At 43.0% G+C, this 24,044-nt stretch overlaps 1 protein-coding gene across 1 annotated transcript; it reads right to left on the bottom strand.

Annotated features, from left to right (window-relative positions):
• Positions 1 to 7,353: 7,353 nt before the first annotated feature.
• Positions 7,354 to 10,240, bottom strand: BTG1 (BTG anti-proliferation factor 1). The gene is made up of 2 exons (XM_054813948.1): positions 9,826 to 10,240; positions 7,354 to 8,641 (listed from the first exon to the last, which is right to left on the bottom strand). Exons 1-2 carry the CDS (start codon positions 9,971 to 9,973, stop codon positions 8,277 to 8,279), a joined length of 513 nt encoding a protein of 170 aa, XP_054669923.1. The 5' UTR covers positions 9,974 to 10,240; the 3' UTR covers positions 7,354 to 8,276.
• Between the last annotated feature and the right edge of the window lie 13,804 nt (positions 10,241 to 24,044).

The raw sequence follows: 24,044 nt of genomic DNA on the forward strand, positions 1-24,044 counted from the left end.
GGGCATTGCGGTCTGACGTGACACAAATCTACCAACCTAAACCACTTCAGCTTATTTTGAGCAAGAGTCAGAAGAACCGTTTCTGCCGCCCCACCTACCAGGATGGTAATTTCTGGCAAAGCGAAGGAAGGAGTGGGTTTGGATAGCTACACATCTTAACCCACTGCAGCTAGGTCAGACCTAGCAATACATCACTCAAAGCTTTCATCTTTCATTTAAAAGAAAAAGGTAAATCTAGTTCTTAGCCTTCATAGCCGTAGAAAAAATATGTTGAAGTTATGACTTCCAAATCTTCAAAGAGGGATTGTAAATAAAAGTGCTGACATTTATTGCTTTTAAGCAAATCACATACTGGAGTGTGACTCATGAACATTGGAACTGGCAAGCACCGAGGCAATCATGTTGAGAATGAGATCATGATGCAGTAGGTGTGCAGCATTCTCTTTTCAGCCTATTCACTATCTCTATTCTACAGTAATAGAGAGGAAAGTTTCTTTTCAATCAATAATAAAGATTTTAATGTGCCTTCCAGTGCCTATGGAAATAATAAAAAACACATTTCTGCTTCACTGAGAAAGCTCTTGACACATACTTGATCTCATAAAATACTGAAGGGCACATGACGCATTCACATGAATAAGTCAAAAGGCTTCATGGTACTCATAACGGTAAAATTAGGAATGTGCAAAGGCTGGGAATCTTAGTTTTTAAAAGTGCAGATCACATTGGAACTCCAATCTTGCTTTTATCGATTGTAAACTTCTTACAAAGGGATGTGCCTGTAGATAGGGGGGTGTACCAAAAGGGACAAGAAAAGGACACCAACATGTTTGTACTGCAGAATTAGTCATGGGATTACATCAGTTTGATAATTCAGGACACATTTTGTACACATATCAGCTTGGCTTGGAATTAACTTCAGCAAACTCTATGGATAGTGATTTCAAATTTGAATGACGTACACATATTTTTCTACTGAATAACTGCGGAAACTACCACTTTCAGTATTCAGTCAGTGTTCTGCTGTTCATGATGCAGGACTTGTCAAGTCTGCAAGCAAGAAGCTTTGAAAATAGTCACAGGAACATTTGGATAAACAATCAAGCAGATATATTTGTTCAGCTGTCCTTCTGAAAAGTACTTACATATTTGCAACATGGTTTTTCTCAGTTATATTACAAAAGCCTCACACATGTTAAATATATCCAGACAACAAATAAAGTATGATAAATATAATCAAAATTTAGAGTCTGGTACCTTCGTCACACAGAAAGAGATCCTTTACAAACATGGAGCTAAATTTATCATTTGCTTTAATGTCATCATGATTCAGACTGATACTGCCATTTCCACCGTCTTATTTTTTCCCTACCAATCTGAAGTCTACAAAGAGAATGACCTTACACTGACTGCAGGCTGGGGAGTTAGATGATAGGCTGTAAATGACAAAGGAAGCAAGCAGTTAGGGGTTAAAACCCAGATTATTATACAAGCTAAATTTAGAGGTGAAATTGCAAAGCTTGGCTAATATCTCCAGTATAAGGTTATACCAATAGGTGTTACCACATGAGTAGCTTGATTTTATTTTGCAGCTGTGATATAGAGCCTTTCACACTTGTGAACAAATTTCTAATTTACACGCTATAGGAACTTGAACATTACCAGACAGAAGCAACTGTTCTGGTGTTCTCTGCGCTCACCCAAAATGGACATTTTGCTGATTGTTCAGATGAGTGCTTACCAGAAACCAGAGAAATCTGTCTCCTGCGTTACAAAGTTTTAGCGTGAATATACAATTAAGATTCTAAAATTATCTTAGCTTTATTTCACTTCAGCCTGGTATTAAATTGATTTAAATGTTGCAAGCATTCCTTTAGACAACTACAGTTTGCTTTAAAACTCTACAGGAAATCTTGAAAATCTGCTCAACTGACAAGCAAATTGAGTCGAACTGAAAATTCACATTCAAAAAATGGAAAAAGAAAAAAAAACTGAATACTTGTTCCTGTTAATAGCAATGTATTAAGGCATAAAAAGTGAATGAGGACGATAATTTTCCCCTGTCTGTGTTAATATGCAATCTTCAGAACACCTGCAGTGATCTGTGAATTAAATCACAGCAAGCAGGGACTTCAGGATGACCCAATGAAAAAGACTCTAATAATTAAATATGTGTGTGTATATATATATTTATACAAGGAATTTACATATGTGCCCCTGTATATATGTATGTATAAATAAAATTTGTTTTAAACTTCAATGAATGTAAGGAATGTTTTTTTTCAATATTCTTCTTAAAGTACAAGAAATTCATTAATTAACCTGTGGCCAGCAGAACTCCAGAGACACCAATTATTACATGTTCTTAGGTTACAAAAACCAATAACAACTGAGTTTTATAGAACACAGAACAGCAAGGGCACACTGTTGGAATTTCTTAATTGCAACCGATGTCAGCAGATGATACTATTGGTACTAGAAATCTGTCTTTAAGCCCACCTTGGAGTTAGAAGCTGTACCCAAGCCTTAGCTCCATGTTATAGCCCTTTAGGTAAGTGTTGCTGTCGTGGAACCCAACTGTGAAAGCTGGGCAGCATCCCCAGCCCTGCCTCTGTCGTTGGGCATTTCAGACACTGCTGCTCCTTGCATATATTCAAGGCTGCTCCAAGAACGCTGAAGTTCTCCTCCCTTGCGTCCTTACAATGCTAACAGATTCATTTGTTTATCGTTTTCTTCAGTTATATAATCAGCACATAAAACAAATCACGCTGGATTTACAATGCCCCAGAGAAACTGCAAAGCTGAGGCCATTTCCTGACATCCAAGAGGTAAAAGCCTCAAATAAAGCTACACCTCTCGAGAAAAATTTAAAAGGTTGTTGCAAGCCGTGACGAGACGCTGAGCGGCTGATCACAGGAATCACAAGGTAAAAACACTTCCCTCTGCAAAAACGTACTTGCCATTGCCTCAGCCTGGGATTTTTCTCATTCAGTATCATCGAAGTCCTACTTCCCTTCCGCGCGTGCTGTCAGGGGGTCACTTTCAGTGGAGAAAACCTCAGAACTTGAAGATGCAGCATTTTACTTGTTTTGCTTAGTTGCAAGTTGTTTCTCCTGGCCAGCTTTGCAGTCGCAGAATTGCAATACTACGAGGGCAAATACCTGCTGTCACGCACGCAGCCTTACTGCTTGTGTGGATTGCTTCCCAGCAGCTGGGAGGAAACGTTCTTGTTTAGACAAAAATATCAAATGGTTAGGAAACAAGGACTTAGGAAAAGCTGTATATAAGGTTTCATGCTTGAGAAACAAAGGCACTTAGCCACTAAGTAACAATGTCCAGTGGAATTTACAATAATTTAGATCTGTTCATTTATGGTAAGTCAGCCATTTTACTGTTGACCTACTTTGGATCAGCATTAATTTGTCACAGTGCATTCTCCAACTGCTACTGAAAGAAAGGTTGAAACCATACATTAAGAGCATAGTGTCAAAGCAACTGATGTTAATTATACCCTGCAATTCCTATGTTGATGAAATTGTCACTGTGAACCATTAATACAGCATTTACTGTCTAAGCCCAGCTTGCTCTACCAACCCTTGAAAGCCACTGAATTAACATCCTGCTTCACAATGTTCACTTTATGCCACATTGGAATGTAAATCTGAAACATGTAAAAATAACCTCTGCTATTACACCAAGAATGTGTAAATATACATTCCTTATTAGGAGAGCTATTTATCTCCAGTCTATACATGTTTCACTCTTTAAACTAAAAACAGCTTTAATGTTCTTCAGTCAAGTGGCAGCTTTTGCCAATATAAACTATTTTCCCTAAAAATTATGGCATCAAGCAGAGGAAACTTTGGAAAACATAGAGTGCTACTTGATTTATGGAAATTCGGAAATAAGCTTTACATAGATACACAATAAAGAAAAGCAGCAATGTTCTTAATTTTATTCATTGCTAACCTGCACAATAACAAGAGATCATATTCTCCCAGCATAAGTAAGCAAGGTTAATTAGAAGGACACCTTATGCGGATTTAGTGTTCATGTTCAGTGACATCTGCTTAATTTGGTGACAGAAATGTTTACAAGCATCCGCACTAACCAGCCACTCCAGGAGCATTAACTGGATTCTTTATGGTTTGCACATCAGTAAACTGCTTTGTAAGGTCCTGCTGCTGCCGTACAGTTCCCCTTGCTTCTAAATCATCTCTCAAGCTACTCTTTTACCTATTTAAATCGAAGGCAGTCGAGAGCATACAGGCTTAACAATATTTAGCCTTCAGAATTGTCATCACTAGCTATGACACCAGACAGCACAACATGATCTTCTGATCCAAGACGACTCTTTTTAGTGATGAACAGGAGAGACTTTTTTATCCTATGAACTGATTCAATACGAGATACAACAAAAGTAGAAGCCAGTGACGGTATTTTCACATCAGAAGAGTGCCTCACATAGGTTATTTCCAATTTCTCATGTAGACTGATAGAACAAACCAATAATAAGAAAATCCTGTGGCACAATGAGGCCTGTCATACAGATCTACCAAAAATCTTTGCAGAGTCAGCAGAAAAGGAGAAAACTACAATCAGCATTATTAGTAATTCAATTAAAGCCCTCACATCTATATTCAGACCTAAGAATGACCCCAAGATCTACAGGAAGAAAAAGATCATGGTCCAAATGACTGCTTAAGCCAGATGTACATCTCCAGAATAAGCAGGAAAAAAACACATAACTGCAAAGAGAACAGAAGAACAGAGATTCTTACAGGATACATGTAACACAACCCTATAGGAGGAGCATCGTTACCGAACATGAAATACAAAAGTCAACTTGAGCGCATAGGATCTGATACCAAACATAGCACAGTGGGGGAATATGCTGTGAGAAAAAGAAACGTTTGCTCACCTGGCATAAACTAGAAGACAATTGTACACTTTATAAAGACAGTCACTGAATGGTCAACAAGTCTAAGCAGACTGGTCCGTCAGTCTAAGGGCTGTAACATTAAAGCTGCGTACAGGTGAGCCTGCCCTCAGAACACCAACAGAACAACAGGATTATTCAGTGCTTCGCAAGGAAAGTTCAACTAATTTAACTAACGTGCACCGGGCAAGCAGGTCTTGAATGTGCTCTCTCATCTCTAATATAAAATAAAAGCCTTGCTGGTTTCGTAATGGCACCTTAAATGAAATTCAAAAGCAACAAGCATTTAGCTTAGTGCACTGTTTGTTCTACCTGCACCAAAACGTAGGATTGGCAACAGCCTCCTCTTACAGACACACTCCATTTCTCTCAGGAGCCCTTCCTATGCCCCGCTGCCACAGCACGCTAAGTACTTTCAAAATCAGACAAGGGCACATTGTGTGCACATTGGGGTACATTTAAATTCCAGCTGGAAGAATTCCAACAACTCTGAGGACACAGGTTGTACCAATTACTAGTTACAGCTGCAGTTAAAAATTATGCCATGAATGAAAGCACCCTAACATAAAAGGACTAAAATGTTAACCATCTAAGGGAGCAGGCTCGTTCTTGGTTCAGTGTCACATGCCAGCCCCGCAGATGCAATACTTGCTGCCTCGCAAAGCTATGCTTATCAAAAAGAAAGTACTGACAGCTGATGCTTTCATAATTTGCATAGCTTGTGTCAAAGACCAACTATACAGTTAACCCTTTCCGATGCTGTTCTTACTGTGCAGCAGAGAAGACTATAGGCAGCACCACGATATACCTAGCACAGCTCAGTCAGCAGTAAGCTTCATGAAAATTTAATATGGCTTTACAGGAAGCCAAGCTCAATGTTTTTCTTTCTATTGGGATATACTTATGCTGTCTGCAGACATATAACGCAACAGAAATTTCTTTGAGTACTCCTACTGCTTGAATAAATCTCTTGCCTACGGACTTAACTTGAAAGCGTCATCTTAAAAGTAGTAGAATTTTTAAGGTATCAAGATGTGAACCTAAACTTTGCCTCTACACATCATTAACACCTGTACTTTAAAGCAAGCTCATTCTGAAGCTTTAGTAATAGATCTATTATTGCCAGATCCAAATACTGAGCAAGCTCTTTTAAGTTCATTGCTTCAGGAGCACTTATGCTTCCACCAGTCTATGTTCAAAGTTGTTGTACTGGAGGAGCCCCAGCAATACTTTGAAGTGCTGAATGTTGACATACATATGCAGATCACAGTAAAACTAGTATTTTTAAAGCTGAACTTTCAAAAAAAAAAGTGGGAAAGAAATTGGTAGAAAAAGCTAGACAGTCAAGTCTTATGTTTTTCTCATATATAGTGTTATATTACAGATCAGAAGACAAAGATTTTGAAGTTACATCACTTTTGCCACATTGTAAAGGCTCATAGTTGAGCAGGAGCTACCACAATGCATGGCAAGCCTGAAGCTCAGTTCTATCCATAGCTAGCAAGTTTAGTTAGCAGGTAATGATTTTCTTTTCCTTCAGAGCAACAGTAGCAGTTCTCGTAACTGAAGTGACCAAGTGGGGTAGGCGTTTTATGAAACACTCACAGAACAAAGTATGCAGGAGATAAGGAACAGAAAGTTTTTGAGTTTTACTCCAGCACTTTAACAAGTGTAAATAAAGTGGTAAGGAATTTCTCTCAAGTGTAACTAACCACTGTACTGTATACAAATGACATTAGTGTGGTGCTTAAGTGAATCACATCTCCACATCATTCATTAACTTTGAATACACATATAAGTATGGGCTTCTCACTCCTCCTCAACCAACCTTTTAAGTTTGGGAAAAAAGATCTACATACCTTTTGTTGAATCCCATCTTAATGATTTCTAAAGTGAAAGTCTTGCATCTGAAGAAAGCAAAAGGCGAGCAACCTTTCTGTAGAGTGGTTAACCTGCTCTTAAGGCTATGGGACACTTGTCCCAGAAACTCTTATTGAGCAGGGAATCCATCAGGGAAGAACTGAGAACTTGTGAGCAAGTAGGTCAGAATGGACATTTAGGTTTGCTATATCCTTCATCAGGAAGCCAAGTAAACTTTAATCCTCTGGATTTATTCAAGTCATCTTTGGTGGATGTTATTTCTGTACCTTTTCCTCATATCCTGGAATTATTGGCCCTGGAGTTATTTCCACATGGACTGATTTTAAAAGGTTTAAAGTGACATGTACATCATTGTGTTTCCCTAAACTTCCCAAGCATTTATATACGAGGTCTTCATTAATCCAGGTCTGTACCAAGTGTTCCCTAGCATCGGGGTGCCACTGATGTTCTTAAGCCTTTATAGTACCTATTTCATTTCTACTGTGAGACAAAAATAGTTTAACTGATCCTATGTAATCACGACAAGAGATTAATTAAAATGCCAAGATAGGAAACAATTTATTATAGAGAGAAGAAAAATTTCTCATCCAAAATATAGAAATCTGTACAACTTTGCCACAATCAATATACATGAACTGTACAAATTTACACCAGTTCATAATTTACCAAATAAAAGATGACTAACAAAGTTCACAAAATAGATGGTGGTTTGTGGAAAAGACTTTTACCCAATTAAGAACAAGGAAATTACAAACCAGACCTCCACTTTCTAAAAATAAGAAGTTTACTCAGTCTTAGAAAACTACAAGCTAGCAAATGTACAGATAGCTGGCTGGTGCTAACACCACAGTTCAGACAGTGTCTTTATATGGTCTTTTTAAAGCCTGTTGCCATGGCAGATTCTGATCACTTGCTACTTTTGAGGCCAATGTAAAGATCTGACCATTTCCCCAGGTCATACTTACTAGTTTATCTTATGTACATTTATACATATTTGTAAGTGCTAGGTAAAAGTCTGAAAAATAAAATTTCCAGTACTATGGTGTTCATAACAATAAGTCTTGTTACTGAGCTGCCAAAAATGCTAACAATTAATAAATGTAATAGTGCAAATTTACTCTGCAAGACCTACTGCAGAGAATCACTTTATAAATACAGATTGGGGTTGAAAATTGGTGTAGAAATTAAGTAAGATGTCTTGGAGAAACTGACCCTTCCTAGATCTTCTTCACTCCCTAGCAAGTTGCAATCATTTTGACTCACAGGCTATTAAATCACTGAAAGGTACTGTCCAAACTATGGCACTGTCACTTTAAAGTACACCACTCTAACGTGTGCCAGATCTTCACAGCTGTGACATGGTTTAAATTCCATAATCCATCCCCAGAGGTGCCCACCCAAAGTAAAAACCAAATTTATCCATCCATTTTAAGGTGATCCATCCACAGACTATATCTTAACCTGATACAGTCATCATATTGTAGCTTTTGGAAGGGCTAGTTCTGCCCAAGAGAAGTTCCTCCTTACAGCTTATTCTGCTGTCTACCATTTGCATGTTGGTGTTATTTTGGCTACCTCCTGCTGGTGCAGCTTCGTACAGCACACAGATTGAGCCATCCTCTCCAATACGATAGGACACTTCATACGGGTCAACCCATAGAGTGAGTTCGCTTGGAAGAAGCTGGAACAGTTCCTGACTGCTCAATCCAATCCGCTGTGCTGCCTGTCCAATGAGAGGATCCATTTTATGGTTGATCCGGATACATCGGTAACCTGATCCCTTGCATGGCTTTTCTGGGAACCAGTGGTGTTTATAATGTTCTATAAAATAAAAAAAAAGATTATCCTCCTTAATTCTGCATTCAAAAAGATGTACAGTGATCACTGTTCTCTTGCAAATTTCGTACCTCAAGATGTTGAAAAGCTTATTATTTAGCATCAAGTGACCTGAAAAATCATTATAGCCTTTATTTTTGCTGATGATTTACATAAGTGCAGTGTCCCTTGGGAAGTACTCATGTACAAAGTTACTGTTTCATGCTACCGTATACAGAGAACAATGTTTGCAATCTGAAAGGAATGAAATGCAACTTCCTGGCATTCATAGAAACAAATATAAAAATACAGAAGTGATTACATACGTAGCAGAACAACTCAAGGGCTTCAAAACTCCATGAACCAAGAAGGAAAAAAGCACCTTTCCAGCATCCTCTTGAGATTACACACACCCATGCTTAGTTCCTCACATTCTAGGAACACCCAAAAATAACTAGGGAAGGAGCTGGGCAGCATTTATGCACTGACTCAAGCTGTATTTCACCACTGCTCTTCCCAGCCTGTTTTCCAGGGCGAGATACCCATGACTTCACTTACCTTCGGAGTTTTATCCCACCCAAAACCCTATCGGTCTGAGGCTACTTGTAGCCACCATCAAGCACACTGGGAGACAGGCTCGGGATTACAAAACCCACAGGGCAGCGAAGAAACCCTCGGTATTTCATCCTAACCGGGGCTGTCGGGTGGTTACGTTTTCAGAAGCAAGGGGAACTAAGAATTATCGTCCACCGCTGAATTTTACTTGACCAAAAAGCAACTCCGAAGCATTTTTCCTCCTGGAAACCGGGCGGTTTGAGCCCTTGGAGCGGAGCCCAACTCCGGGCTGCTCCGAAAGCTTTGTCTAGGGAGCCAAGGCGGGGCTGCCTGCGCGACGACCGAGCCCCTTTTGTCTACAGCCCGCTCCTGCCGCCCCCACCCGCCGGGGGCCGGCTCGGCACGGGGGCTCCCCGGCAGGGACGAGACACGGCACCCCGCTCGCCCCCCGCTCTCACCCCCGCGGCGGCTCTGGCCTCTCGGAGGGGCCGCTCTTCCCCTTCCCCCCCCGCCCCGCTCCGGCCGCCCGTGGGGCGCGGCGCTACCGCGGCCGGAGATGCCGCCCGCAGCCCTGGGCTGGCGGCCCCGCAGCGGAGGGGGGGGAGCGGCTCCTACCGCGCCCGCGCCGCCCTCACCTGCCAGCAGCTCCTGCAGGCTCTGGCTGAAGGTCTGCAGCTGCCGCTCGTTCATCAGCCCCTTGGTCCGCAAGAACTTGGAGATGAAGCCCACGGCCGCGGCGATCTCGCGTATCATGCTGGCCCGGGTGTACAGGGCGGGATGCATGGAGGCGGCGGCGGACGGCAGCCAGCTCTCCGGGGCGGCCGGCGCTGGGACGGGACGGGGCGCGGGGCGAGCGGCGCGGTCTGGGACGGGCGCGGGGGCGGCGCGGCTCTAACTGGGAGAGGAGCGGGCGGCGGAACCCAGATCACATCCCGGGGGCGGCAGCCTCCGCCTCCTCTTCCTGAGGCAGGGGGGCGGCGGCAGCAGCGGCGGCCGCGGCAGCGCACCCCGCATCTCCTGCTGCGAGGGGCGAAGGGAGCTGCTCGCCGGTCGCCGCTTCTTATAGCCGCCGAGGGGCGGAAGTGGCGTCAGGGCGCCGAGGGCGCGTCGCGGCCAATCGAGCGATCGCACCATCGTGACGGCGGGCGGAGGGGTGGTGCGGGCGAACGGGAGGGTGACGTAATCGACTGTAAACAAATAGAGCTGGGACGTGCGGAGGTGCGCGGGGTTCAGCGCGAGGGGCTATGCGCCGCGCAGGTGCCTTCGCGTGCGCGGAGGGGGAGCGCGTCCGCGCTGCGGAGGTGCGGGGGTTCCCGCCCGAGGATCTGTACGGGCAGCGCGGCGCGGCGCGGAAGCGAGCGGGGCGGGCGCCTGTGCGGTGCTTCCCCGCGCAGGTCCCGCCCGAGGGAGCGCGGAGCGATCCGCGTACCGGGGTGGGCAAGGTGGGAGTGCGGAGCGCGGAGCTGACCAGCGGCACGGCCGCGCGGAGGCCGGCCTGCTTCCGCGGGGCGCGTAACCGGGCGAGGCTGCCGTGTTCGGCGGCTGTCTGCGCACGGCAGCGCGCTGCGGTTTGGGAGCCGCTCGGCGGCCGTGCGCTGTATCTGGGGAGAGCAGGGCCACGTCAGCGGCGGGGGCGGGCGGGAGGCAGGCAGGGAGGCGGCCCGGGCGGGGGGGAAGCGAGAGCGCGCAGGCGGCCGACTGCTTTCCCCGCTCCGTCGGTGCGCCCTGCCCGGCGGCTGGTTCGGTGCGCGGGGCCATGCGCGTTCATGGCTTCCCACGTAAAGCCAAGGGGTGCTTGAAGATCAGGATGTATTTATCCCCGTGCCCACCGGAGGTGACGTGGCTTTTCTCCCTTTGCCTTCCCTCGGAGCCCCAGTGGGACCGCTCCTGTACCCAGCACCCCGGGGGTCCCAAGCGTGGCTTTGTCCTCACATTTATTTACCGTGGCCTTAAGACCACGTTCACATCGGGGTCTCTCGGTAGGGTCCTCCAGGCAGAGCGGAAGCCCTGCCTCTGCGCCACTGGTGGGCCACCAAGCCCGTGGGGGCAAGCAAAGCAGAGCGCACGCTGGTGAGCAGGTTGTCTTCTCGCAGGCCACTCACCAAATCTCAGCCCTGGTTCTTTGAGGACACCCCAGAAATACAACTTTTAGTCTTCCACACACCTCATGCATGCTGCTCAACAGCATGTTGTCCCTTGTGACTGTACAATTATCCCAGCGTTTCTATCACTTGCTTTGAAAGGGCAAAAACTGCGGGTGGACAGGAGGAGTGATGTGTGTTACTGAGCTAGTGATGGCCAAGAAGAGTGTAAAGCCTCAAGCCTCCTGATGCCATGTGTCTCCCTTTTTGCAAAACCAAAGGGGAGATGAAAGAAGCAGCAAAGTCCTTTTTTTTTTTCTCTTTTTTTTTTTTTTGGTTGAAAACACAAAGTGTAGCTTCTTTGATAGAAAACTCACTCTTCCCCTAGGGTGTATGCCCTGTTCCTATGCAAAGCTGCAAATGAAATACAGCCTGAAATTTATATGTACAGTTCTTCCAGCCAAAGATCAGAAATCAGGCCATTAAAGGCACAATATTTAAATCCTGAGATTTCTTTTTCAGTAAAAATAATTCAGTAATGAAATATATAAAAATACATGTGTGAAATAATTTTAATAAAAGATGAAAGTACACCATTTTTGCTTGTCTGGTGTTAAGAGATGTACCTGAATAATGCTTTTGGTCTTTTCTCTGCACTCAGGATCTATTCTATCTTAGATTCCGCCTCAAGGGACTCTCTTTGACTCTCTATACACAAGGGAGATCTGCAAAACATTTTCAAAAGATAATCCTGAGAGCTTAAATGCACAGCTTTACTGCATACGAAAAACGTTGGTGTGGGTTTTAGAGCACAGTCACATCTATTTTCCCCCCACTAACCTCTGAGTATTACATTAGTGATGATGAGCTGTCCCTCTGTCCTGTGAGAAGGGAGGAGCTGCCAACCCAGCCCCTCTTGCTGCTCCATAGGCATCAGCCGTCCTTTCTTCTCTTTCAGATCTTGAGCAGCAGATGCTTCTCTCCCCCTTCACAAGGTCCATCATCCAATATTAGGTTTCTTGTGTCAAATCGACATTATTCTCAGCACATCACAATTACACCAAATTAACTACTGGAAATACTACAACAACAACAACAAAGTATAATGTTTGCCACCATTGCTTGGACCTGAGCTTTATCTGGGCCAGTTTCTCATCTCCTACTTAGTTCCAGCCAGAATCCAATGCTCAGAAGTTTCAGAAACTCCCAAGTAGGTGAGTGGTCTTACGTAGTAGCACCCCAAAGCATGAGGTTTAATGAGCTCTCCTCAGCTTGCTACAGCAGTAACTGTTACGGACCGCAAGGATGTTCAGTTCAGATTTGAATGACCCCACCCTTGAATTGTACTGTTAAGAACATAACGTGGCAGCACGCACTTCATGCCACACTCTGCGAAAGGGGAAGAAATTTAAAAGATTTTTTAATTTTATTTTTTTCTAAAAAAGCTTGCTAGATCATCAAAGGGTTTCCCCCAAATCTCCCGTAAAGTCAATAAATTCAGAGTGCTTTAGCAGTCAAGAAGTTTTGATAGTTCCTATTGCTTCCAAACAGTTACAGCATATATAAAGAGGGTCTTGTCTATGGAAAGGGTAAATGGCTGTGCATACAGATCCACTCTACTAGTGAGGAATGAATTACCTCCGTGTTCTTACTGCGCAGCCAGCAAGCAGTTCAAGTGTAACTTAAGGCCAAGGCTCTGTGAGATGCCTGCCAGCAGGACCTCATCCCTATCTGTGGGAGGGAACAAGGTAACAGGAGCTGCTGATGCAGAGAACCATCTTGTTTTCCCAGTCTAGGCAAGTCCTCCTCCATCTCAGTGCTATGGTGGGATAGCAAAGGAGCTGCTGCCATTTCCTGCCTGTGAAATGCTCCGAAAGATCCTCATCTTTAAAGTGTGCAGGCTCTTAGTGATGATGAAGACTTTGACATACAGCTCACAGGATCAGGGAAAGTCAACTTTCCTTGATAGGACTTCAGCGGAGAACATCGGAGAAGCTGGCCGTACCGTAGCCTGTTGCTGGTTTGTACGTTAGCTTCCTGCCAGTATGCCAGCGTGTTTCACTGATCTACTATTTTGCTCTGAACTTCTTTGGCATCTCTACATTTGGGGATATATGAAGTGGTTCTTACTTTTTCTGGCCAGGTCCCAGCTGTCTGCTCCTGCCTGTGCAGCTCCAGGCACGGAGGAGGCAGTTTGCCCAGTCAGTAGTGTAAGACACTCACAGATACCTTAACGGCAGGGTGCTGAAGAAGATAAATGTAAACATTTAACAACTGCCTTATTCAGCCCATCTGATACTTTAAATGAAGCAGAGGCCCTAGGGAGAGAAAATAAAGAAAAAGAGTATGTGATCATGTAATTAAAGATCGTGTATCATAATGAATGTGCACAGAAGGGTTGAATTAAGGTTGTACTGGCAACCCAGCTTCTGATATTTCCTAACTTTTAAGTAATACAGTGCAACCTTTACAACATTTCTTTCACGTTGTTTTGGCAGGAACTGTTGGTTGCCATTGGTTTGGAGAGAGCCTAGTACTTTGTGAGTTCTGTCATAATGGAAATAAGTAATAGAAATACAACTACTTTTATCTGTGCCACACACACACATACACACCCTGTAACTATTGCAACATGCTCTTTTCCCAGATTTTTCTGAAGGAAGCTACTGAGTGTTCTTTATGGTAAGTGGGAAGATTCAAGAGTTCAAAGGAGAAGAATCAGAATTATTTGATTTTTTTAAAAAAATGTTCTGGTCCTAGAGTCTGAATTAATAGGTATTTGTTTATGAAAATAAATACATGTACAGCATGGATTTTTTTTTTTTTTCCTCTTTGGGAAATTATTCCTGACAGAATTAGGAAATGCAAGAAAGTGTGAAAGCATTATAGGCTTTTTATGAGGTATCTTGTTAAAGCCTTTCAGTGTAGAAAAGCATTAGGTCAGTTCTCTACCTATTCCACTGTCAGCTCTAGCTATGGTTTAGCACTGTTTGGCATTGACCTAATAAAGAAGGAACAGTTGAGAAATAATTGGTATTTGTTTTCAAAAAGCTGTATATGTGCCTTAGATTGGCATAAACTTTCTCCCACCTGTTAGCTGAAGAGTACTTTTTGCAATACATAAAATATATCAACAATCCATTCTACGTATAGAGTTTCTTTTTAGTGTAGGTTGATGTTATTAAAATGTTATTAAAATTAATACATTATTTTTGTCATTTAGCAAGCCTTTGACAGTGTATATCAAGAGGTTGCTTCTTTATTTTTTGTTTCTGCAGAGGAAAGCTTACCATAGGGTGCATAAAAGATTTATTAATGTTTTAGCTCTCTAGTTTTTTGTCTGAATACATAGTTACAGCTGCAGAGATATTAAGTTGCTATTCCAAGAGGCAGATGTAACCCAGAGAGTTCAGCCCCGCATGTCCACAGTGCTCCCCACAGGCCCCATGGCCTCGTTGCAAGTTCCCATCTTGTACAGTGTTCAAGCAGGCACCCCTCAAACCACAGTGGTGATACTGGAGTCCTTTTCAGGAAGACTTTGGCTGCATGACTTGGATTAATCATAGAATGGTTTGGGTTGGAAAGGACCTTAAAGATCATCTAGTTCCAACCCCCCTGCCATGGGCAGGGACACCCTCCACTAGACCAGGTTGCCCAAAGCCCCATCCAACCTGGCCTTGAACACTTCCAGGGGGGACCTCCACAACTTCTATGGGCAACCTCACCACCAGTTCCAGTGCCTCACCACCTGCACAATAAAGAAGTTTTTCTTTATATCTAATCTAAATCTACCCTCTTTTAGTTTAAAGCCATTACCCCTTGTCCTATCACTACTTTCCCATGTAAACAGTCCTACTCCAGATTTCCTGTAGGCCCCCTTCAGGTGCTGGAAGGCTGCTCTAAGGTCTCCCTGGAGCCTTCTCTTCTCCAGGCTGAACAACCCCAACTCTCTCAGCCTGTCTTCATAGGAGAGGTGCTCCAGCCCTCTGACCATCTTCATGGCCCTCCTCTGGAATCGCTCCAACAGCTCCATGTCCTTCTTATGTTTGGGGCCCCAGAGCTGGATGCAGTACTCCAGGTGGGATCTCATGAGAGCAGAGCAGAGGGCAGAATGACCTCCCTCGACCTGCTGGTCACACTGGTTTAGATGCAGCCCAGGATATGGTTGGCTTTCTGGGCTGCAAGTGCGCATTGCCAGCTCATGTTGAGCTTCTCATCAACCAACACCCCCAAGTCCTTCTCCTCAGGGCTGCTCTCAATACATTCTCCACCCAGCCTGTAGTTGTGCTTGGGATTACCCCAACCCATGTGCAGGACCTTGCCCTTGGCCTTGTTGAACTTCATGTGGTTTGCATTGGTCTATGTCTCAAGCCTGTCAAGGTCCCTCTGGATGGCATCCTTTCCCTCCAGCATGTTGACTGCACCACACAGCTTGGTGTCATCAGCAAACTTGCTGAGGGTGCACTCGATCCCACTGTCCATGTCGCCAACAAAGATGTTAAACAGCACCAGTCCCAATACCAACCCCCGAGAAACACCACTCGTCACTGGTCTCCACTAGGACATCGAGCCATTGACTGCAACTCTTTCAGCATGGCCATCCAGCCAATTCCTTATCCACTGACTGCTCCATCCATCAAATGCATGTCTCTCCAATTTGGAGAAAAGGATGTCAAATGCTTTGCACAAGTCCAGCTAGATGACATCAGTTCCTCTTCCCTTATCCACCAATGCTGTAACCCCATCATAGAAGGCCACCAAATTTGTCAGGCATGATTTGCCCTTAGTGAAGCCATGTTGGCTGATACCACTCACCTCCTTATTTTCCATATGCCTTAGCATAGTTTCCAGGAAGATCTGCTCCATGATCTTGCTGGGCTCTCACAGAGGTGAGACTGACTGGCCTGTAGTTCCCTGAGTCTTCCTTTTTTTCCCTTTTTAAAAATGGGCGTTATGTTTCCCCTTTTCCAGTCAGTGGGAACTTCAACGGACTGCCATGACTTCTCAGATATGGAGAGTGACTTAGCAACTTCATTTGCCAGTTCCCTCAGGACCCTTGGATGCATCTCATCAGGTCCCATGGACTAGTGCACCTTCAGGTTCCTTAGATGGTCTCGTATCTGATCTTCTCCTACAGTGGGGGGTTCTTCCTTCTCCCAGTCCCTGCCTTTGCCTTCTGAGGCTTGGGCGGTGTGACTACAGCACTTGATGGTAAAGATGGGTAAAAATTCATTGAGTACCTCAGCCGCTTGGTCTTCCTGGTCAGGTGGCCTGTAGCAGACCCTGTCTATATTAAGATGGAGACAGAAGCCGTTAGCCCCCCTCACTGCAGTGTGAGGGCTCTTTGGTGCCTGACAATGGGTATCTTTGGCCTAATTTTTTTCCCTAAAGCCAGTCCTTGAGAGCAGGCTGCCATTCGTGTTGTGTTGCTGCAAGACATGTTTGGACTTGAGCTCGGGCTCAGACCTGAGCTCAGAAATGTCTTATGAATCCAACCCACTCGTAAAGCGGCACTCTGCAGTGAGGCAGGGATAAGGGCTCTTCAGCTCTGATTGTAAGCCTTTCTCTCAAACCAGCATTATGACACTGAAAGTAACCGCAGTGTTGTAGCAATGAGTGTTTTATCCTGAAAAAGTGTGGGGGTGAAGAAGTCAGTCGCATATTCTTCCAAAATGGAGAAGTCTTGATTTTGAAAGCATAAGATAGACTGGTATGAGTCAGAGAAAGGGCAAAAGTCTGATTCGTGACCACACTGGGAACCCCCATCTCCCTGCAACATGCTCACACATGCACACACACGCGCACGCACTCTGCATTTGTAGTCTGGTCTATCGGGCAATGAATTCCTCAAACAATTTCTCACACAAGTAGAGTCCTGTTTAAGCAAGTGGGGCAAGTCCCATAAGCCAGAGTCCCATTCTGCAGTCCAGCAGTAGTCTAACAAACATCTGCTGCTGCAGGAAGCTTGAGAGGGGATGGAAAGACTCGGAGGGTCAAGGGGAAGCTGTCAGCATTGGTTATAACTACAGCACATTCTGCAAATGTAATTTCAGGAAAACCAGCTTATGACATCCTAAAATGACAAACTCTGCTGTACTTACTCCATACAGAAAAAGGCTTGCTCTGTGGGGGATAAATTTGATTTCAAAGGGACCACTCACAGAAAAGAGATTCCTTGTGGCGTGAGCCTCAGGTGGCAGAAACCGGAATCTGGCCAGGACAGATTCAACAGAAGGCTTTTCCTATGCTATTGCTTTGATTTCAGCAAACCACATGTGACAGCATGCACATGTAGCAGATAAAAAGCAAATTCAGAAAATAGTATTCTGTTTTTGTTACAAAGATGATTTTTTTTTTTTCCAAGTGGGATAGTAGCAGGTGTGGCAGCACACAGGGCGCTTATTTTTAACAAAGCAATCGTAGTTTGAATCCAGTAACAACAAAAATTTCAGAAGACAATAGAAGCAGATGATTTGAAAGCTTGTCAATAGAGAGCTCCTCACAACACAGTTATACATAACCATTATTACACATCCATTTTTTCATTTGTATGCACTTATGAATAAAACAGGAGAGACTAATATAGATGAGATAAACAATCCAACAGTGCAATCCTGCATGGGAAAGCTATTAACAATAATATTAAAGTGAGAGGAGCTTTTAAGGGAAGAGAATGATTTAACCATTTGCTGTCATGCTCTGCAATCAAATGATGTCATCTCAAATTCCAGCTTTTACCTCTCCTGTAGTTTTTCATGGTGCAGCTCGGATGGGAGGGTGATAAATAGGTTTATAGTTCTCTGCTTTCCTGAGCGTTCTTTTCTGGCCTGTAGTATAGCCTCAGGAAGGTCTGAAACCATTCCAAAACTCCCGTGTCTGTAGTGGCTGTATATGGGCTCCTGCACCCACCGGTGACTGCCAGAACAGCCTGTGTCAGTCAGCATGGGGCTGTTGGTCCCGCCATGGTCAGCCGAAGGGAGAACCATCAGAAGAAGAATATCCCAACACCCACTTAGGCCTTTCAGGGATTCTTCGTGATGCTGGAGCGGCTTAAAGAAGCAAGGGGAGGCTTAACATTTAGTCCTATGTTTAATCCCGCATCAGGTTAATTGGTGTTCTTGAAGGGTTGATTTCTGGGTTTGAAGGCCCAAAGCAGGGTCGTCACCCTCAGCAGAGGTCACAGCAGTGACAGGTAGTGTGCCGAGCACAACCAGGAGCTGGTTCCTTCTGGTGTTTGTGCTGGTAGTTGGGGAGGCATGAAATCAGCAGCAGGGAAACAAGATTAGAGCTAGAACAAGCTTATCAACTACTACATTAAGGACAGCAAAAACCATTATGGATTGTAATTTAGCCTTCTGCATGTTTGCCGACAGAATAGGCACCTAAACATCCGATCCAGCTAGACACATCTGAGCATATTTTTTTATAAATATATCATTTCCAGAGCAGAGCTTTGTGCAGTGGAGATTCCACCAGCCTAACCATATTAGCCAAACCCCATGAATTTTAATGATACTTTTGTAACAGTATTTCGTGTCTGTTAGAATTAAAACTGGGATTTCATGCAGATTTTAAGTGCAAATTTCATTAAAATAATTAAAGATTTTAAGAAACCAATATGTCGGTCCTGCAAGTATTCATTTTTCCTTAGCAGCTTGTGTGTAGTTTAAAAAATCTAGACAGATTTTTAAGAGTCTTTTAAAATATTTGAGAAAAAAACCCTTCCATTTACTCTCCAGTTATGTCATAAAAAAGTCTTAAGCAGCTTTATTGAGGTTTGTGATTTGGAAACTAGATAGACTTTCAAAGGGATGGCTCCTTTGGACCAGGTATTAACTACTAGCTACGAACATTCAGCAAATCTGCCTGTCTCAAAAATACCTCGAAATAGCAAAACATGGAGACATTGTAATGGTAACACTGGAGATTTTAGGCTAGGCCTACACAGACTACAAAGGAGAATGCCCACTATTCACTTATTAAGACAGAAGAAACAGTAGAGCAGTGACTGTAATATATAGATGGACATACACACCTGCCTCACAAACTCATAACATCCCTCTGCCAAAGCTGGACGTGATTTTTTGATTGTAAATCAGGTGCTCCTGCACATGTTTCATTCAGTGCAGGGTCTGGCTTTGGAGGGCAAATGATTTCACATTAGCTGCTTTTTTATTCATTCTTTTTTATTTTCTTTCTTTTGTGCTCTGTCATATCTACATCCTGCATATCAATGCAGTGAATAGACTGCTGTAAAAACAGACACTTATAATTTTTTTCTTTCATTTTTCCTAGCCAACACTTACCACAACTTATTCTCTTTCCCATTATCATTTGTAGTCATGACACTGCTCCTGTTACAGCTTTTTCTTTTCCTTTCAATGGTATTAACTCAGGCGTTTTAATCAGTCTCAGACAGAAATTTAGCCTGTGAATTCTCAGGACAAAATTAATATAATTAGTTCTCTAGGACAGATTTGGCAGGCTGAGGGAACATCACATTGAGAGTCTGTATATTACCTTCCTTTGAGTACTGATAGATTTTCTGGATATAATCAGGTAGGAAAAAAAATTTAAAAATCACAGATACACAGTTCTTACTTGGTTGTGTAGCTATATATATATTGCTGTTCAACTACATTTATGTGTGAACACTTCAAACATGCTTGTGTGAAAATGTAATCATTCATCCCTTTAATGGGATTGTGTTGCATGTTGCATGCCTAAAATTAACCTGTTTGGCCAGTCCCCATGCAACGTGAACCCTTTCCCCAGAAGTGATGAACAAAACTGAACACTCAGTAACTTACTTTCCTAAATTAACTCATGAGTAATCTCCCTGATTTTTATGAGATTATCCTTATAATTGCAAATGAACAGGATTGTGATTTTAGGGCACATAACCCAAGACTTCGCATCTCGGAGCTCCCACGGCATGCTTTTTATCCTTTCTGAGAGATGTGCCATAAACTGAGGAACCTGCTTTGTCCTATATTGCCTATAAATTGCCAATTCCTAAAAAAAAAAAAAAAAAATAAAAAAAAAATCCTGGTTTTTAATGGTACCATTTTTACAGAACACAAGCGCTATTTGACTGTTAATACAAATGTGTTATATGAGCATGTTTGATAACACCGGAAAGGGGGAAGAGGGGCCTAAATACAAGCAGAGGCAGTAGTCTACTTTTATCTCATCAAAAAAAGAAAGATTTTTTTTTCCCTCCATTGTTTTTAAAGAACATCAGAAAACACCAGCTAAAACAGAAACAAAAATCTTGACAGCAGAAACATACACCTCTGTAAAATTAGGCCATTAGTTCTGATTTAGATTAACCAGATGTCTCAAACAGGCCTGCGATGAAAAACAAGAAAAGTACAGCTTTTTAATTTTTTTTTTTTTTAAAAAGAGATGCATAGCATTTATGAATCTAAAAAAGCAGAGCCTTGTGATCTAAATCTTTTTGTCCCCTGCTTCCAACACCACCTTCAAACAGTGACCATTTTTCCGCCCATGTTTGTCTCTGATGCATTTCCAGAGACAGAGGAACAAAAAGCTGCTTGATACCCCTCTTACAATAGAAAGGAGATGTGCTTGGCTGTGTGGGAGGAGCCGCTCGATTCTTCCATGTAGCGCAGGGTACACATGCTTCGAGCGGCATTAAGTGTTCCAGAGAGCAGGGAACAGAGTGTTCCAGCAGGATCTAACATACAGGCAAAGATAGAAAGCCATTTTCTTCACACTACACAATGCATTAATACAAGATCCCAAGCTTGCAGGGGATGAACCTACTGTTTCAGAACTTTTTCTTTCCTTTTCTTTTTGCATCTTAATTCACTTTTAAATTATTTAAGAGGACTCTGATTTTTTTCAAACATGATTTTTTTTTTTAAATTCACTGCTTCATGAAACCCTGCTTATAAAAAATTACATAAGAGATATAGCAGTCTCATAAAGCACCCTTTAAAGATCTGCATAAAATGTCTTTGCAGCAACATTTTCTTCAACTTGGGTTTTTGTGCCCCACAACTCAGGTAGCAGTCAGTGGGGAGGGAAGAAGTAGAAATTCATATGAGATAACAGGGGAGAAGGGAGAGCTAAAGCCGTGCACATCTACACTATGGAACAAGAACATGGTGCTGTGCTCCACCATAAGCAGGTGAAGTCCCCCACCAGCTGTCTCAGCCCTACTCTGATGCCATGTCATTGCGGCCAGCTCAGGCCCTGAAACTGCACTACTTCATACCAAGAAACCAACATGTGCAAGGCCAAGGCAGGGAATGTCTGCAGCGCATTCCTTTCCTCCACGTTGACATGCCTTCATTGTTTCCACTCAGTTTTGTTACCCTGGAGCTGTAGGGTATTTCCTGCAGAGTCATCTCCTCCCACCGGCTCAGAGCTTCAGTCTCATCTACCAGGCAGCGTGGTTTCAGTAGAGCCATGCCAGAGCTAGCGCTGCCAGCACCCAAACACTTCCGTTTCACGTCGGGAAAAAAAGCACAAGCTGCCACCACCACCACCAAAAAACATTGCCTCCCACCACCACCCACCACCACACCCCCCCCCGAAAATTCCAGATCTGTTCAAAGCTACCTGCAAGTGTGGATGCATACCCCTTGGATTTTTTTTTATTGATATCATAGTATTAAAAAATTACTAGGGATGTCCACGAGTGATCATAAGAGTTGCTTCAGTTGCTACAGTCCTAGAGGAAATGATCTGGCTGTCAGTTATGCAATTTCCTACTTTGTATCAAAGGCAAAATCACTCATTTATATAAAGATGGCTTAGTAATAGCTGATATTTCCTGAAGGCTGGTCATCATTTTCTTTCCTGAAGTAGTGGAATCTGCAGTAAGAAATAGTGATTGAAACCTGGATTTTTCATGTACATTTTTAAAATTGCTAGACTACTGCAGTGATTTCAACACAAAACAGTCTCAGAATGAAGAACCAAGCCTTACTTTTCTGCTTTGTTGATTTAACCTCAGTATTTCAGCCGATGGCCAAAAGTATAACAAGGATGAACTTCAGTTGCTTGAGATTTGAAGAGTAGTTACAACCCTCAGACTAACTCAACAGCTGTGAGAGCTCAGTACCTCGGAGAGCTTTGATGATGTGAAGAATCCAACTTTCTTGGGGTGCAGGTGGAAATTTCGCCTTTTGCCATCTCACAGTGCATTTGATAACTGTGGATCTCATTTCACTTTTAATCTAATTATCTCAAATCACTTTGGCCCTGTCTTTATAAATGCCAGAAACTTGCTGTATGTTCCCCACTCCAGCTATAAAATAGTTACATTGACCACAGAAACGCTTATGTCATCAGTGGAGGTTTTAGAACAAAGACAATAGCAGTTTTACTATACCTGATAAAAGTAAACACCCTCCTTTGTGAAGACAGAGACATAAAAAATTACCTGTAGTAAATAAAAGTATGGATGGTCACATAAAAATGCAATAGTGTTGCTCATTAACTCCAAAGATTGGAGACCAAGCAGATGTTTAATGGAGGGTGGAAGAGAATTTTACATGTACTCATTTCTGAAGCAAATGAAACAAAGGCAGTGGAATATTTTTGTTTTATAACTGCCATGAGTCCTCTCCAGGTATTTTTATAGTTATCATTACTAACTTCTTCATTGATTATATATCCATTGCATGAACTCCTTGGAAAGAAGGTGACCAGCCTGTTTATCCATACATTCCTGTTCTGTAAACATAAGGTCAACACATTATTATGCACTAATGTCAGCTGCTTGCTGGTGTGCACACTTCCCAAATTCGACAGACTTTCTTCTGATGTCAGAAGAGTTTTGCCATGGACTTCTGTGGAGGTGCACAAGAAGCTGAGAGGGGGCACAGCCAGGACAGCTGACCCAAACTAGCCAAAGGGATATTCCATGCCATATGACATCATGCTCAGCATATAACTGGGCGGGGGGGAGTTGGCCAGGCAGGCGATTGCTGCTCAAGGACGGTCAGTGGGTGGTGAGCAATTGCATTGTGCATCACCTGTTTTGTATATTATAGTATTATTATTATTATCATCATCATGATGTCTGTCTTTTCTGTCCTGTTAAACTGTCTTTATCTCAATCCACGCGTTTTACTTTTTTTCCCCTGATTCTCTCCCCTGCCCCAGTGAGGGGGGGAGTGAGTGAACAGCTGTGTGGTGTTTAGCTGCCAGCCGGGTGAAGCCACAACACCCATGCACATGACGAATGGGGTTTAAAGCTATCAGAATTATTGAAATACTGAAGGATCACTTCAAGGGGAGTAGGCATATACATTAATGTAAGAGCAATCGTTTTTATTTCTAGGATGCTTGAATGAACTGTTTCTTCCTTGCAAATCAGGCAACACAAACAGCAGTGAATGTCATCCCTTTGCTAACTTGGAATATTTGAATACCTCTACCAATACTAAAAGAACTAAACCCCTTTTTTTAAAATTGGTTAAAGTTTTGAACGGCGTTTTTCATTATAAAAGCCAAACAATGTTAAACTTTAAAAACCAGTAGATTACCACATGGATTACACTACTGGTAAAACACCATTCAATAGACATTGTCCTCAGCAAGTTTTTGGCAATTTAGATGGATGCAGAGAATTAAATTCTAAAGATGTTTGAAAATGTTTTCGCTTAACAGATTTTAAAGTTTTACTGTTAAACTGGGACCATTCTATTAACACAAATACATTCCTACTCCATGAGAGGACTAAATCCATTTCTACTTTAAGTTTCATGTGCACAGGTAGTACTTTGAAGAGGATC

Source organism: Grus americana, chromosome 1 (genome assembly GCF_028858705.1).
Source record: "Grus americana isolate bGruAme1 chromosome 1, bGruAme1.mat, whole genome shotgun sequence".
Taxonomy (NCBI): domain Eukaryota; kingdom Metazoa; phylum Chordata; class Aves; order Gruiformes; family Gruidae; genus Grus; species Grus americana.